Genomic DNA, 19,044 nt, shown 5'->3' with positions numbered 1-19,044 from the left:
ATTGCTCCCGTGTGAGGCGCTAGTTACGAATAAGAAGGATATATAATATAATAACATTTCATTTTCTGAGAAATTAAATCAAGAACATTAAACACAATCCGTGAGCGGCCGTAATTAATCATTCGCAATTAGGTGACGTTATTAAATAATAGGTATTCGTATTTACCTACTAAATTCCGAGGCAATTGAAATATTATAAATAACTGTATATTTTCCTGGTACCTTAATACTTGTTATAGATATTAGTAATAGACTAATATTAAAACATCCTTTTAACTTTATATGTACAGCAAGTTCCAATCCTACCTTTATTAGCCGTTTATATATTGTTTACAATTGTAAACATATTCAAAATAGTGTTGTATAATTTTAAAATCCATTACATACACTAAATCTAACTGAATAACAATCCATGAAATATCACGTTGATTTGTTTGCTGCTTGCTATTTTGCTTTTGTCAAAATCAAATCAAAACAAATAACATATGCTTTCTAATAATTACTCTGTTATGAAAAGATAGACGTTGTTGTGAAGAGATATACTTTTATACGGCCAGTTCTACACGAGTTCTCATTGAAAACTATAAATTGAATTATATACATATATATGAATAATCATACAATTTACGTATGCAGTGATTTTACACTTTCCAGTATGATAAATTTAATGCAATATAAATAGATTTATTTATCTTCAAAATTTGTCATATTAACTCTTATCGAGCCTACTGAAATCGTTCAACAAATATCTAAATACAAAATATACGAAATATTAATGAAAATAGAACGAAGCTCGTCCACATTCTACTGTCACCATTAAATTATTAATTTATCAATATTCAAAGGTAAATAAAAACAAACAAAAAATCATGATAAAATACATTTTTAATTAATTTTCTAAATATGAAGAATTAGGCAGTTATTAATCAAAATATTTTTTGATAATGTTACCCACCTATATGAGTTTACATCTAATGAGAGGAAGATTAAATTTGTGTTTAATTATTTAAACTTATTTATGAGTGGTCGGCCTTAATACTGAATAATAAACAGTAGTTATACAATTAATCATTATTATTAATAAATAATAAAAAATAACTTGAAATGCTATAAAATAATATACTCGTACATTATAGATATTTATACGCGTATACATATATAATATATAGTAATATTATGCAATACATTAATAAAATTACGAAAGAAACAAAAGCTTCAAATAACAGTTATTTCAAATATATACTACATTTGAATACTTTATAATGTATGTTAATTAATAATATCGTTGTTACAATACGTTTTAAAATAATCAAGATCTGCTACTTTGTTATATAACGCGGTTGCTAACAATTGTCAATTGTAACAGATTAAGAGTGGTAGGTTTGCGATTCTATGAGTCATTTTAGAAATGCAATTGGATATAAACGAAATTTTATCATTCGCAGTCTCAACTGTGAAATAGTCTAATCGAAAAAGCATAGATTTTAATTCGTTTCAAATACAAATAGCAACTGGGTTACTTAAACCCTTGGTGTCAAGTTTTATATTAATCGCTACAATTTCATCAGTAAATTGAAGTTTTATCCAAATTATGTAACTAAAAATACAGTAGGTGGGTATTCCTGTTAAAACCATATAAAAAGACATATATATGATATTTTCTGATACCTTTAAGACATTTATGTTCTGATATATATTTAGCGTATTAAACAAGGATGTTCGATACAAAAACATCGAAGCGGAGTTCGATCTTTATCGATGTATGGAATATCTGAGAATGACTAATAATTAATAAAAACATTATTGTTACCCATTAGCCTATAAGTGTTCTTGTATTTTTAAGTCACTAGGTACTTGATATCGTTTTTTTAGAAGGCAATTATTTTTATTCGCGTCGATACTCAATTGCTTTTTTGTTTTTACGTCAATGTTACAAAAGCCTTAATGTCTGTAATTTTAGACTGTACATCGATGAATATCGATCATCCCTAGTAATAAATAAGTATAAAGCAGGTCATGGAACAGTAGCAGATACAACTTTAAGATAAATATTAAAGATGTCTATTTAATGAGAACTTGTTTCAATTCTTAAGACGAATGCGTTATTTGGTTGAATCCTACACGGCTAGCACGCGAGACCGCCGCCTTCGTTGCGTTCCAGCTCTCTTCGTACATACTCCGCTTGTTTCTCTGTCAATCCCAGGATCGAGACTTCTTTTTCGAACTGCGTAATGCCGCCGACACCAACCAGATACCCGTTCAATCTGGCCGCCAAATGAGACGTCTGCAACCTTGCGGAGTCGATTCCCAAACTGCGGCAGAGATCCTTGTGGCCTTGCAACCGATATTTTTGATGGTAGCTGTAAATTAATAAAAGAACAAATTAATAATTTGTGAAAGTAAAATAAACTATAATCTTCAGTTCTGTGTGATGAAAGAGAAATTACGGGACGAATTCAGAATAAAGTTAGTGCACAAATATATAAAATTTTAGGTTAACATAGGATACTATTTACCCGAAGACACGCGGGCAACACAGCGGGATTTATCTACTATACTTATTATATATTTATTTCATATTTCGTCGATTAAATAGATAAATGTAATTTTTCAAAATTATTAGCAAGAATTGCCTCCTTTTGTATAATCAATTAAATTAACCACACCGTCTTAATCATTATCTAAATACTTTTGAAATTATGTAATACTTAATACTTCTGTGTAAATTTATAACTTAAAAAAAATAATAATTTAAATGTTTGTCTTGGAAATAAAAAAACGACGACGATTTGTATTTTATTTTATTGATGGAATTATACAAGTTATATTTTTCATTGAAGGTACTATAGTGTGGTATGACATGGTGGTATCACACGGATGTCAACCTGACGTGGCACATTTCAACATTACTACAACAGCGGGGCAACTTTTCATCATTACTAATAATTATATTAAAATTGTTTATTGTTAATTCCACTTTATCGTTATACTAGCTTGCCCCGGCTTTGCGCGGGTGTACATGTATTTTATATATATATATAAACCATCCTCTAGAATCACTCTATCTATTAAAAAACCGCTTCAAAATACGTTGTGTAGTTTTAAAGATTTAAGCATACATAAGGACGGACAGACAACGACAGCGACTTTGTTTTATACTATGTAATGATTGCAATATATAAAGGTAACTCATTACGATATATTATTCTCACGCATATCTGAATATCCATAAAAATAAGAAACGACAAACGGAGGTGATGTCGATGATACTATTAAATTCTATTGATAACAGGTAACAGCTGCCCATTTTTATCGATTCATTCGATTTTGTTTGTCATCCAAATTCATATAAAATCTTTTTCGTGACACTTTGAGCCGGATTAAGGAAAACACAACGGAATATTTTTGATAGCCGGACAAACTCTTGTTTATTATGCAAAAATGTAATGAAGGTTGCAGGCCGACGTGAAGCCATTATAAACAGTCCTCTCTCTTATAAAGGGATAGACCATGACACATATTTTATACAAACGACAGTTTGTAATTATGAATTCTATACTATCAATACGGCACTAATAAATTAGATATGAATATTCATAACCAATTTTGACATAAAGACAAAACTTTAGCTTAATCATTTATTTATAATAATTGGTATATTTAATAAATAATTAAAATAACACATAAAAAATTGTATACATTATTAATAAATGACGGACTCGGTAGTCTAGCGGTTTAACACACCGCGTTAATTCAATAGTCGTGGATTCGATATCTCGCACGATACAAACATTTGTATTCAGAGAATAGCATGACTGATATAAACAGTAATTCTATACTCTGGTCTGGGTGTTTTCTATGTATATTATGTGCTTAAAAGGTATTTCTCTAGTATCCCCATAGCATAATGTCTTATTTTGATACTAGATGGCGCTATGTGAATTGTATTGGGTTGTTTTTATTATCATTATAGTAAATACTTAAATTGAAGTGTTTTATTCTACCTATTGTACCACAAATATATTTACGCAGTGTAATTTTGAAAAGAAGACCTTTCAAATAGAATTAATATACTTTAATGAGTATATCTAAAATTCATTAAGTACATCATCACTTCAGTGTTGAAAATTTCAAGTATGCTAAACATCAGTGTAACTTTTAAAAGTATTTATCGCTGGAATTATACTTTTTTTACATTAGTCTTCTGCCCTGGCTTCGTCCCGCTCACTCATAAATATGAGCTTATATAACTTTCTGAATTTTGCTATTATGTTAATATAATACCTATGTCATTATAAAAATAGATAATTGTAGTAGTGTGATAGATTTTAAACGGGAAGAATTTCTGAAATCGGTGCAGTAGTATCAGAGATTATTTCTTTTTTATTTTAAGTAGATATGCATTATTTACAACTTTTGTATAGATTATATAGACTTTTGCATCAGGCGCAATTAAGAAGGCGATTTGATATCTTTTGTTTGATCTCTCATTTGATCTCGTACAAAAGTCAATGTAACTGATCTTGTAACCGACCTTCCGTATATTCCTTATCTAATTTGAAATTACATTAAACTTCAATCAGACTTAGCCACTTTTAGTCTATTATATTGAGATTCCTTTTTTTAAATTTATCAAAAAAACTTAATATAAGCGTTTTCAAATAGACATTGTTTTATTTTGTCGTTAAATAGGAATTTCTCAATTGTCATAATTAAATATGAAGTTCGAATTGTTAAATACTTCAACAATTCAGAGTCAAACAGATAGTAATTCCATTTCTTAAAATTAAGCACCCATAAGTTCAATTTCCATTCCTTAAAAGTAAGCATGTTTTGGAACTGGATTTGTTTGCTAATCTGAAAATATACGATTACTTTAAAGCTACAAGGGGAGACGAACTTCTTAGTATTCCATAGATTCTTGCGGGTGCCGGGTCTATCTTGGGGCAGAGAGGAAAACTCTGAGCAGTTCCCGGGACTTGTGACTCGGGTACAGGTTTAAGGGGCTCTTTTGTCAACGTACGTCAACACTCATCTTCACCGCTCATGTTTCTCTCTCTGCCCAGTCAAATCTGGTAGTAGTCTGCTAGTGCAGCTTTAGACACACGTAGGGTTTGTCTAATGAGGTATAAGTGTTTAATGACCTAGTGTTGAATTTCTAACGATGGCCTAACTGACCTGCGGTAACTTCCGCTGGTGCCTTTTCGGATGAAAAATATGGTCACTTTCGGACTACCAAGTTATTTTTATTTTATATTATATATATTATTAGTTTATTATGAGCGTAGGGCACCATACTCCATTCCATTAAAACGCATTAAAAGAAAAAAAATATTTACTCTTCAGCGGCATAGAAGGCGCCGGCCGGTGCGATTTCAGTGCGGAGCTGGCCGTCACATTGGGTCTGCATGGCGTTGTATGAAGTTTGGGCCAGTTGTCGCTGCTCCTCATCATGGTACAGGATCAATGATTGGTACTGAATTACGAAAACAAAAATTGTTAAAATAACTTTATATAGTTTTCAATATATGTGACAACTATTGCGATAGTATATCAGTCAACAAATTCTAAAATAAAAAGAAGTAATTTCAATAATTAATTATTTAAAATGGTCTCTCAAATAAACAACAGCATCCTTAATAACGTAAACAACAATAGTTAAATATTCTCTTTCATTTACTCTTTCATTATGTGCCTAATTAGACAAGTAGCTGGGTAATTATGCCGCAAATATAAGTATAGATATTTTTCGCATATGATTATATTAAAGTACCCACATTTCCAACTGGCAAACCCTCATTAGAATCTCATTAGTTATATTATATAACTAATGAACTAATGATTTGCGTTTAAGTGAGTCGTTTTTCGTTTGTCATTAAAATCTGGCAGTGTATTCTTAAAACTATTTTTATAAACATGAATAATTAAAAAATGTTAAATTAGTATTGTAAATATATATATATTTTTGTAAATATACGTAATCTTTTTGAGTAGTGCCTATACAATGTCTTTGATATTATTGTTATATTTAGTTTATATTTCTGTCTTTATTTTTTCGTAAGAATTATAATATTTATTATCATAAAAAACATTAATACGAACATTTTAACAAAATTGCAAATTATAACCGGATTCAATAATGAAACTCGTTAAAAAATAGATAATATTGAAAAAAAAGTAAAGTGTAAACTGTAAGTCCGTACTTATTCCCTCGTATCTTAATAGTCAAACTGGCTTAGAACATGAGAGGGAGAGAAATCGCAGAACAATCACCAAAAACCTCGTGCAGAGAGTATAATACGCTGCCTCACTTATGATCTGATCTGATCGCGGGTCTCGTAACCGAGAATATTTAAATTTGGCTAGATGAAACCGCAAACGGTGTTTTGCTATATACATTTAAGTACTATTCGCTATTAAAAATAGGAGTTGGTGATAGACGGGTAAAAATGTAGGGTAGTATGTATTTTAACTGCCATTTAAAAAAAAAATTGTTGATAAAATTAAAAAAAATGTAAGGGGTGGACAACCTTTATCACTTAGGGTCTAGTCATTCTCAGGCCTATTGAATATGTATATGGTATGAGTATGGTAACTAATATTGTAAGACAAGAATTTTATATATAAGTCAATTAACAGAATAAACATCTAGTTTAAAAATATCATGAACCATTTAATTTAATCGGGCCGGTACTGGTATGAAGATAAAATTAAATCAGACAACAAAATCGTGACCTAGGATTTAATTGTGAGTATTATCTCAAAAAATTGCTCACCCAAACATACGAGTAAATGCTATTTTTATAAATGAGCGTAAATATGACTACTTTTATCATGTATTTTAATAACGAGTGGAAAAATCAAATTCGACTCAATGATAATGAATGTTGCTACGGTGACCAAATGTTTTATCAAAACAAAATAATTCTGCATTTAGTACAATGCTGGTCGATACCTATTCAGAATTAAACGATTTATGCCAGAAAAAAAACAACACCAAGAGTCAAACAAACAGGATAAATTGTCGAAGTATTTCGTTGAAGGTACCTACAATATTTTCGAGCTAAAACTGGCGTTGTGACCCAACCTACATATATGTACATAACATATCTTTTTTTATGAAAATCTTACTGGGTGCACATACCCACGTGTGTGACGTTGTTCTTGCAAATATTGTCCATTATTCAGATGAGAATCAAAAGGGGAAAAGAGGTTTGGAAAAATCAGGAAAAAAGGAAGGAACAAGGAAAGTAGTGGGATGAAGGTTTTCACTCCACCTCACTACTTTCCTTTATTTCATGAAACTGCGAGTGCCATTTCTTCTACGTCGGTCTTTTGAAATTACCCCAATGCACAATGGCTTTATAAATTGCTTTATTACCTACTAGCTACCCGTCCCGGCTACGCACGGGTGTACATATATGATGGTTGCATATAAACCTTCCTCTTGAATCACTCTATCTATTGCTAAAAATTGTAATAAAATCCGTTACGTACTTTAAAAGATCTAAGTGAACAGACAGCGGAAGTGACTTCATTAATGAAAAGACAAATTGCTTTATTACCTAATTTTCCATAATTAACTCAATTATTTATATTATAGTATTTAAATAGTTTGAAAATTTTTAGGATTGCTAGGAAGGTATTAAAAGAATATACCGTACCGTACTTAGTCTATGGCCACAGCATCTGTCACCTGTAGAATAGGTCAAAAACAACAACCTCTGTGACTAGTAGAGGTGGTCAAAAAGGTGTTAAAATCTCATCACCTGACGACCTCATGAGGAAGTAGGTATATATAGGTATTGTATGTCACCTGACTAGAGATGTGCTTAGAGACAAAAATGAATACCATGTCTATAGTGGAAAAACCGAAAACATGTCTCATTAATATTAATAAGAGCCAAACGACTCATAAACCTATACTACATTATTCCTTAATTAAATTCATCAAGTCTCACAGTGGTTGTGGAACCCAGAACCTGTATTTTTATAAAAACTTATAAGTCACCTCTGTGTCTCAAAGTCACTTTGCTTGCGTTGTTTCTTTTTCTCTTTTTGTAATAAACCATACCTGGTCTAATATTACATGCATACATAATTCCGGAGAAGGTAGGTGTTATTAGCATATTATAATGACAAGTCAAAACAATATATACGAAAATGAGTTTTTTAAAGACAAGACTAAATGGTGGTCTTAGGCAATATAAAGACATAATAATTTAGCATTAAAAAATTTAATTAACTGCTGCGTTAAATATTATTATTATATATGAATTATCATTATATACTAGTAATAATTAGTAATACACCAATTCAGGAAGGTAGCATTATCTTAAAAATAATGCCAGCATTTAGGATCTGGGTCCCATAACATTATTAAAACAATTTGAACAGGTCGCCTTATTAATGTACTAATGTTTAGCCGTAAAAACAAACAGACAGAGAAATGCACTTTCACGTTAACAATTTTAGTGTGGATTGTAATATATCTACCAGAAATATTACCTGTCTTTTTAGCTTGGTGGTTAATCCGTATTCGTGGTTGGCCCAAAACATATCCAACAGGTCTTCATATGTTACACTCTTAGGGTCGTAATCCAGTTCAATCACCTCCGTGTGGTCTCCCCTGAAAATATTTAAGTAACCAATTATATATGCGTTTGATCTCTATACATACATCTACACCCTCCAATCGATCCCTCGTCCTATTGAAACGGGGATCGAAATGACGACGGCCTGACCCGTTTCAAATCCTAAATCTATGTAAGTATCCGTCAGCCGCACGATATTGTCAATAGTTTTAGCCATTGTATGTAATTGTAAAATAATTTGGTTTTTATTAATTGAAAATATATATACTTAATATTTACACAAGAGGAATAAAACAATACACAACGTGACAGTCTTTTTCGTATATGGAGTGAAAGTTTTGTAATTAAGTTTTTCACTAAATGAACCAAGAAGCATTTTATATCAATAAAGAACTAAAAGAACCAAGAATTGGCTATATCTCATTAAAAGCTGCTCCACATAATTTGTCCCCAGTAATGACAGATAATAAGGTATTCCTTTTGTGGCATAACGTAACTGGTAACATACTGGACATAATTTAAGATACAGGTTATGCTAATAAGTTTTCTTTTTTATATAATTGGAATGACAAGCAAGCCGATGGCCCATGGAATGGTCAGTCATAACTATATCCTAAATACATGAACAGCACAACGGACGGGTGGCGGGATTGACAGTAATGTGGACTAATAATCCAATTGCTAGTCATGTACCATGTTAGGTTGACCTGCACGCGGTTCCCTCTGGAAACCAATTTTTTTTCAACAATTACAACCATTTGGGACTGTCACGCCTCTTTTCCTGTAAGAAAGCTATTTGAAATAGGACTGAGTTACGACGGCGACTTTTTACAAAGCCCACCTTGCGTAAAAAGGCTCTATTTTTTCATGTAATTGTATCGACTACTTATTACTAATATACATACTGATTACGTATAGTGACAGACAAGAAAAATGAACTTTGTCCATATAGAGAATATGAAAAAGACCAACGAATGATTAATGTTATCAACAACCAGATATCCGCTGGTGCCAAAAATTTATACAAATATTTAAATAGTTCATATTCTTACTACATTTGTACTATATCAGTTTTTAATCACCGACCTTAAGATCATTATTTAACTCTATATAACACTTTAAACAATTCCCTATATAACATTTATAGTTTAGAATACTTTATAGCTATTGTTCTTGAATGTTCAGCATGCATGCATATCATATATTAATTTAATTAATTTAACTAATAGTCCGCCCGACATCGCCCCGATGATGTAAATTTATGATTTTTATAACTATGGTTTTTATGAGAATGAAATATAAATTTCTCAAATCTGTGGTTTCAGATTTGACTATTTTTATAACATTATGTATAGATTTGTGACAGTACACGATCTCACTCTCTCTGTCAGAGCGACGGGTCAATAGCACCGAATGCCATCAGGCAATTTCAAACGCATAAAATAAAATTTATATAGTTTCATGAGATTATACAAAATTTCACAATTTTGTTTGTATGCCATATACATTTATAGTGAAACAAAATTTTCCCTCTCTATATATTGTAGAGTAGAAACTCTATACTTATGATGAGTGGATAAAAAATTCGCATGATTATAGACTTGGCGTTAGTTTTAATTTAACTGAAATAAGATCTCTGGGTCCTTCAAAATGATTGGAATATACAAGTAATACGAATGTATATATATGTTACACTCATAAATTTATAGGAATGATTAAGACAATCACGTATATTGGCATTCTTTCAATTGACTTATAATGTATTAAGGCCACTGCCGGGAGTACGTATAGTTTCTACATAATTTATTGTCTATGCAATTTGTTCGTCGTTCGCCTGTCTAATATAAAGTCAATGTACCACCAACCTTCAGTAAATGTGTTAAATTCTTTGTGACGTTTATTTAAAATTGTTTAAATATTTTATGATAGATGAAAAATATATCCAAGGCTTATTAACATTTCAAAATTCACGCTTAATATCTTTGTAAGAAATAAGAAAATACCTACCACTTTTCCAATTTATAAATTTGACTATATTTGCATTTTCATTTGTACCTGTTAAGTACAAGTATAAATGAAAATGTAAATATAGTACATATAGTGTATATGTAATACTGTACATATATGTAAAATGCCCGAATCTTTGAACTGTCGAAGTAGCTATGTTAAAATAAAAATGTAGAGATACGTAAGCATATTTTCGTACACGACTACCTTTCGTTCACCGCTCCTTTAATAAAATTCTCACTCGACTAGAGAAACAAAACACATCATTCGAAATTCGAAAATCGAAATATAACCTAGTATCAAACTGCATAAAAAGGCAGGTATTCTCTTAATGAAGATTGACACTAGTTCATAATGATTAGAACAACAAGTCATGGTACCTATTTAACATTAATTGTATACAAACTAAAAACATCAATGTTATTTTTATTTATATTTACTCGGAAGTGTAATCAATGTAAAATCATTGAAATTCGTAGCGTTACATAAACTTGGTCTAACGTCTGTCGGCGTGCGTACTGCGTACACGCATCTAACCCGCCTTGACCTTGTCGCGACGCGCAACCTTGCGTGCCGTCGAATATTACGACTAGCTTTGTACTGTTTGTTTGCATCAATCTTAATTCAAACATTCGCGTAGTAACAACTACGTAGTACTCAATATGATGTTTATATACACTATTAAAAAAAGTAACGCATACATCCATATTTAAATGTTACTAGGGTATCTCCAGTTTCTGTGGAAATGACCTTAGTGTTTACTTACAATTTAATTAATGAAATTATGAAAATAAAAACTCGGTGATCCAGCGGATTAACACCGCTTTACTTCCAATGGTCGTGGATTCGATTCCTCGCGCGGTAAAAACAGTTATATTCATGAGTATGATTGTTTGTGTAGGTCTGGATGTTTTCTATGTATATTATGTACGTGTTTAGAAAAAATGTATCTAAGTATTTATATCAGTTAAGATGATGATACTACCCTACGCATTCCGTCTACGGCGACCGCTTCAAGGACTCCCAAAGCTTTCATGTCCCCATTTTCTTATAATAGCTATTTAAACCGAAAATGCGGAAGAAATAAAATTGATTTTGTCAGTAAAATAAAATAAATGGTAGGTTTACTATTTGTACCTACTTCGTACCCACCATGACATTAGACATGTGCGAGACGTGGGTGTATATCATCACGCGTGGCATATTTTGGCATTGGCTTTCTTTACTGAAAATAGTCTGGTCTAGACCAATGAACGACTTTTACTAGAGAGAGAGACTGTAAAATTCGACTGCGTGGGTACCTCAGTCTCACCTGTTTCAGCCGCTAAATAGCTTGCTTTGTAAACTATGTGTCGATTATAGCGTGCGATTACATAGTGTCATTACAGGATAACAGTCATAACCTTAGTCCTGTGGACTTGTTATGAATGTTAATGGAATGGTGCACCCGCCTGCGCTATTGGTTTACGCTGGCGGGGCACCAGTGGAGGATGATAGGATGAACATGAGGTTCCCTCTGGAAACCATCGGGATAAATTCCTGGTGAATTTGTCACGTTGGGCTAACTAACCTGACCTCATGTTCATCCTATCATCCTCCACTGGTGCCCCGCCAGCGTAAACCGTTAGCGCATATGGGAGCATCATTCCATTATCATTCACTAAAACAAAAAAAAAAAAACAATCCCCTTCGCCCCATGATAACGTCATGTCCGTAATGCTGTCCATGTATGTGACAGTTATCACTCAGCATCAGGTCTGAAGTCAGCTTCTTTGCCATATACATGTATATTTCCGTTGGGTGTTTGGTGTAACTTGAACAAATAGATATACCAATTTTATTTGTCAGCTTTTTTTGCCCATGTTTAATAACTCATAACACTAGCCTAAAGATATTGTTAGATAATGTTGATAAATAATATCGGTATGTATTATTTTTGGTATCTAATGCGTACCCAACATGTGATTGATATATTTTTACTAAATATTTTTTCCAATTGTTTCGCCAACAACCGGACGTTTCCTTCAGGATATTTGTTTTGTCTACAGTCTTTATTTACATTAATGTCTCATACTTCATACATTACACATTCTAACAATTATATTGACATTCTAATGAATTCTAACAACTAGGTAACCATTTTTCCTTAAAGACAGATTTTACTTAATTATTAATTTATTATTAATTAATTTTACTTTTCATATACAAAAACATACTATTTATTTATTACTAGCTACTCGCCCCTGGTTTACATCTATTATATGTATATATAAATCTTCCTCTTAAATCACTCTATTAAAGAAACCGCTTCAAAATTCGTTGCGTAGTTTTAAAGGTTTAAGCATACATAGAGACGTACAGGCAGCGACAGCGACTTTTATACTTATGTAATGATTATGCTTACATTTTCGTGAGGGTGTACATTTGTTGGCACTTACAATATATTAATGATAATCAATAATCAAATGACAATAATAATTAAAACATCTGTACAACGCAATCAATAGGAGGCGGTGTATTGGAAATGTTCACGAAATTATTGCATCCTCTTCGGGGGATATTATTCTCCACTTTTTACCATATACCTTAACCAATATTTGCTAACATATTCTGTGAAAATTTCAGCCTAAGTCCGCCAATCGTCCTTAACCTCAATACAGAAACACATAAACAGACAGTTTTCGCGTTGACACAACTTTCATTGTCACGACCATCTTTTATTTGCATAGGCATGTAGATCTATTATTATTTACGTAAGTATATTAACCCTGTTGTTTCATATTCAGTTTAGTGAATACATATTATTAGCACAGCATTTTGATTTATTACATTTTTTATATTAAGTCTTAAACATCCGAAGGCATAAAAATTCATGTATACATACAGCAAAACTACAATCACGGCAGCTAACCTAACAGATAATAATAGCTAGAACAACGTCTAGTGGGGTCATTTGCCTTCTAAATATCGATTAATACGTCCTTGGTTTCAAATGTAGTTGCTTTTTCCTGGCAGACTATTGTTAAGAATGTTGTTCTGTTTCAGTACAATATTGATCATAAAAAAATCCAATTAGCTACAAATAGGTACATCAAATAATGTGACACGGGAAGACGTGATAATAATATAGAGATATACTAGTCCCTTGCTAACAATATACCTGTCTGTGTATATATCTAGAAACTACTTTGTTTAGAATCAAATCGTAACTCTTTTTTATTTTGTTTAAATTTTATGTACCTAATAAATGTATTTTAGCATAAACACTGCGTTACATGTTCCAAATGACCCTGTTCTAGTTTTGCGCTTATTTATTATACAGTAAAGTGGAAACTGTATTTAATCAAAATTATAATTATTAAAGCTTGGTATTACTGTGGATTAGTAATTTATTACCTTTACTTACATCCAGAGAGTCGTTAGATCAAATCTGGCAGACAACAAAAATAATATTGATTGACAAAGCCACTGACTATCCTATCTGGAATAACATTCGTGACAATATATTTTATATATTCTATGAAGCATTTGATATACGGTGGTTTAATTCATAATTCACCCATCGTTATATGTATAGAGTAGTCTAATCGGACTCTACATAGTATAGAACAGAATATTCTCAAGAATTGTATTCGTATATTTAAGTAATAATAAATAATCTTTGCCGCAGTGGACTTTATTCAACTTGCTAATTCTAATAGTAATTCTTCGTTATTTATAAAAATATAATACCTACTGTCTTTGTACTATGATAAGATTCAGCATCATTCTCATTTTAACTATACAAATATTAGGTCAAGAAAATTATCCAAATTTGTAAAATGTAAAAATAGTTTATGCCGCATATGGGCCCTTGTATGTTTAGAGTCGAGCCTGCAAAAGCATACTCTAACTTCTCCCAAATTATAAAACTATATCAAAAATTTCCTAATATCCTCACAGGCGAGCAGCGAACTCGATGTTTTGAAGATTAAAGTACGTTGGGATCACAGTTACGTCGTCTAGTTATGTGTTAGTGGCCGTTTCGTTTTCCTATTCAGGTTTAGTAGTATTTTACTGGTCGTTGATTTACCAATTTGATTTCACATGGGATGGTATTTTAGTTTATGATATAACAATGGGTTAGAGGATTTGTACAAAGTTCGTGTGTTCATGAAATCTACGACCCCATCCACTCTCCTAGAGATGGTCTTAAATCGATTGTGACATCGCATTTCAATATTAGTATTAATCGAGTAATGGATTATCTATAGGTACTTACATGCCCCTGTAATGTGGATTTTTGGTGGTGCCTCCCGAATAACCGACGCGGGTGCGTACCACGCCTGGGGTGGCGCCGAACAGCGAGTCGTTAGACCAGAAGCAGCCCATACCGAAGGTAGCCTTCTTCGTTGGGATGTCCACATCGTGTAACAAGGTAGCCTGTGAACAGCAAACATAAATAATCAAACTTTACGTCAAATTATTTGAGATCTCTTCAGCCGTTTAGATAATTGAGATAGACAGACATACTTTTTCATTTATAATATTGCATATGGTACGCACGTAACAGTTTTTGCCGAAGACAAAGTTGTTAATAGTTATTTTATATTGTTACAATATTTTATATTTTATAGTTCCGTTTTTCGGTAGCTGTTGTTTATATAAATGCTTTGTATACGGAAAATGTATTTAGTCTGCTGACTATACATACATTTTCCTTGCCAAAGAACGTCTCTCACTTTTAACCAGTAAATACAGTCCTCCGTCACAATTGATACCGTTATTTATTTAAGACTTGAATAGAATGCTTGTGAATGTAAATGTACTGATAATAATCAGTGAAAACGTTGATGATAACAGTCATGATTCTTCGAATGTAAGACGAAGAATTGAACGCGTCATTCTTTATCTCGCCACCATAGAGTTTCTTTTTTATTCAATATCAAGTAATTATCTAGATGAACATGGAGTACTCGACTGATATCTAAATAATAAAGTTTAATAAAGACCTATCGTTGTATATATCTAACATGAATCATCGTGATAGGTTTGATAGTATACCATTAATTAACCATATAAGAAGCTTATCATCATTTTAAGCCATTTTTTATCCATTGAACGGTCCTGACAAGTCATAACTCATTATAGATAGACAAAGAATGGAATATTACCTTTAAATAATAATAGGATCATAAAACAACGTCCGGTCATTGGTACTACTCGTACTTATATATACGAGTACTACCAATATAGGTTATTTTATATGCCTATTAAATAGCTTCACTAAATTGCGTTACAAGAAAACCTCATTTTTGACACCTTATCACAAACGCGACATTTATGAGAGCCCTCCTCACTTAGCAATGGGATCTAGTGACCTATTACTAATAATGGGTAAATAGTCCTGGAAACCATCCAGATTAATTTCTGGCCAACCCAACCCATGGCCATTCCATTCTCTCTGTTATACTGGCCGAATCTATTGACCCCTACAAATTATTTCTATTCCAGTCCCTTGTCTCACTCTCCCCGTTCTGGGGCAGCGGACGAAACAATCACAGCTTCGGTGCCGGGCAGCGCTCCTTCTTCAGCAGCATCCTCTCTTCTTGTCTCTTGCCAACTCGGCAATGAGCTAAATGACCTAACTTTATCTTCTTATCCTCAATCCTCATTTTATACTCAATTGATGTCCCGCCAGCGAACACCTAACAATGTACGCTGGCGGGTGTGTGTACCATCCATAAAAAACATCGTACTTTCTTTATAATAATAGTGTACAATAATCCGTTTATCTACTGACGTAAGTAGCTATTGTTCTTTTAGATATACACATATAGTGCCAATCATTAGGGATACCGAACTAAAAAATAAAATCTAATCCTAAAGTACGACTTTGTCGCACTGTACAGCCATTACTACCATTTCTGAAGACCACTATATGTCCTATCCTAAATCTTCAAACAGAAACATAGTTGCATAGAATGCTGCTTGGCGATAGAAATAAATAAACTGAGGTAATCAAACAGACAACTTTATGCCATTCTTCTTCATTTGATATATATTTGTGATCCTGTTTATAAGAATAATAAATAAGTGCATTCAATTTAGTCTACTGTGTGCCTTTGCGATTCTATTTCAATCGCATAAAATTGTCTACATCCCTATTACAGGATTTATTGGTTAGCCGATACTTAGTCGTGTGAGCAAAAACGTGCATTGTAGTCTGGCCACTGCTATTACGACTACAATATCAATTTAAATTGATCAATGCAAGTGTGCGTGACATTGAATTCATTGACGCTCAATCAAGCTATTAAATAAAAGCTAAATTGCCTAGCAACGCTTGTGTGAAATATCAACCCATCATACTCGCCGATATAAATGCCTCGCTAGTCTAGCGGTTTAGCTCACCGTCTTACTACCGATGGTTGCAAGTTAGATTCCACGCTAGATACAAACATTTGTAATAATAAGTACGATTGTTTGTACTGTTGTTTCGGGTGTTTTTTATGTATATTATTATGTATGCAAATTATTTATGTTTTTGTATTAGTTTTTAGTACTTTCAACACAAGCTATGCTTAACTTGGGGTTCAATGGCACTGTGTGAATTGTGCTGGATTATTGATATTAATTACTTGACTCATTGAATTTTCAAAATAGATGCAGTATTTATTTTAGTAGATTATCAACAATAAAAATCTAATCTTACCTCTTTGTAATATTCATTTAGAAAAGTTTCCATAAAAGTCAAGTGCCACTATGTATAAACCTCACTAGAGGGGACAGTATGTTCACATATAATATGTACTACATGTTCTAAAACACATCTTTATTCATAATAAATGTTAAAGACAATTAAAAATTCACCCTTCAGCTCCAGCTAGACAGTGATTGAACTCTAACTTACCGTGTTAGCATGTGTATCATATGATTTCTTTACATTTTTTATGCACGTTTTATATTTCACTAAATTTTATAGTTTTATACTATATTTTTTTATAATAATCCAGGATAATTAACATAGCGCCATCTAGTTCCACGGTAAACAGAACTTATGGTATGGATACTAGACAACTGATATAATACTTCAATTTTTTTGTAGATACACACATAAGATATATAGAAAATATAAATATTTGTACCGTGCAGGGAATCGCAGACCACTGCGGCCGTCAATTGTATTGAAAACAAGTCTAAAATCTTCAATTATAATTGTTATACTTTTTACATAATATAATTAATTATTATGTCCCTGTATTATTGCCAGTGAATGTATGCGCAGAATTAAGTAGCTACGTACCTACTCTACTTAAATAAGGAGGTGGATTTATTAATTACATTAAATTACCTCTTATAAGTACATAGGTACGATGGAGGACATAGGTAAGCTTTTTTAAATAATTAATCTCAAATTGTGGTGAATATTACTAAAAAGTAAGTAGTAGGTGCCACGAAACAATTCTTCAGATTCATTCATATATTATCTACGATCATAGACAAAAATATATTTTTTTATTTATAAAGTATAGATGTTTTAAATTGACTATCTATGTAAATTAAGAGTAAATTGTATGTATAATTTAAATTTTATTATGCTTATTATTATTAATACGAAAATGTTTCAACGTTTCTGTTATGTTTTACAAGCATATCAATGAACAGATTTGCACGTGTTTATTTAAAAAATATTAAGTATGCACAAAGTAATATTTTTCTTTTTTTTTAATAAATAAGTAGCTATTTTATCTATAAATGCATCTGTATTGTTTGAACTAAAAATTCAACAATTTAAAAAAACGATGCAACTTCAGCAGACACAGTTTTCTTAAATTATTGATCGACAAGAGTAATGTTGCAATTGACCTAAATGAAAGAACGCCTGCATTATTGCATCAGACAAGTGAAAATTACGAGGAAACACTTAAGTAAGCACACATCGAAATAATGCCACTTTCATTGAAGTGTATCTATTCTAATTAATAATCGAAAAAAAAATACTTACGTGCACTGGTGGTTTCATTGTGAATTTTCTAATAAATTTCAGCATACACCTCTAAAATGCAGGTTGAATGTGTTTGATCAGCAAATTTTCAAGCGTATAGGAATGTTTTTGTGTGAAACGCGTGCGGTCCCGCGTGATTTAGATCGTGGTGTAGTACAGAGTGAGGCCGCGACGCGTCGTACAGATGTGGCGGTCCGGCGAACACTGGCTTGGTTGCTAACTTGCTTGCTGCTCTACCACCAATTTACGACAAGATTCTCGGCGACATTGACTTGCTAACGCATGCCAGTAACTCGTTTCCAACACCAACACTAAACACAATTAACACAGTGTTCGATTTGCTGATAAAATTATTCACATCACGCTTCTGTTGGTACTTTATGTTCGAATTGGTTCTCTCTACTGTGCCATTGTTTCAGCATATTTTTTATTAAAAACCTACGTAATATGCCATAC

General features: G+C 32.1%; 1 protein-coding gene across 1 annotated transcript; it reads right to left on the bottom strand.

Moving 5' to 3' along the window:
* Positions 1-1,213: 1,213 nt before the first annotated feature.
* LOC131848124 (peptide methionine sulfoxide reductase) lies at positions 1,214-18,821 on the bottom strand. Its single transcript, XM_059197885.1, has 6 exons — positions 18,589-18,821; positions 14,863-15,023; positions 8,509-8,629; positions 5,340-5,476; positions 2,121-2,360; positions 1,214-2,084 (listed from the first exon to the last, which is right to left on the bottom strand). The coding sequence occupies exons 1-5, from the start codon at positions 18,631-18,633 to the stop codon at positions 2,126-2,128; spliced, it is 699 nt and encodes a 232-aa protein (XP_059053868.1). The 5' UTR covers positions 18,634-18,821; the 3' UTR covers positions 1,214-2,084; positions 2,121-2,125.
* Positions 18,822-19,044: the final 223 nt, after the last annotated feature.

This window comes from Achroia grisella, unplaced genomic scaffold (assembly GCF_030625045.1).
Source record: "Achroia grisella isolate CSIRO2021 unplaced genomic scaffold, CSIRO_AGI_Agris_v1 utg546, whole genome shotgun sequence".
NCBI classification, from domain to species: Eukaryota; Metazoa; Arthropoda; class Insecta; order Lepidoptera; family Pyralidae; genus Achroia; species Achroia grisella.
This window is presented reverse-complemented; position numbering and strand designations above follow the sequence as displayed.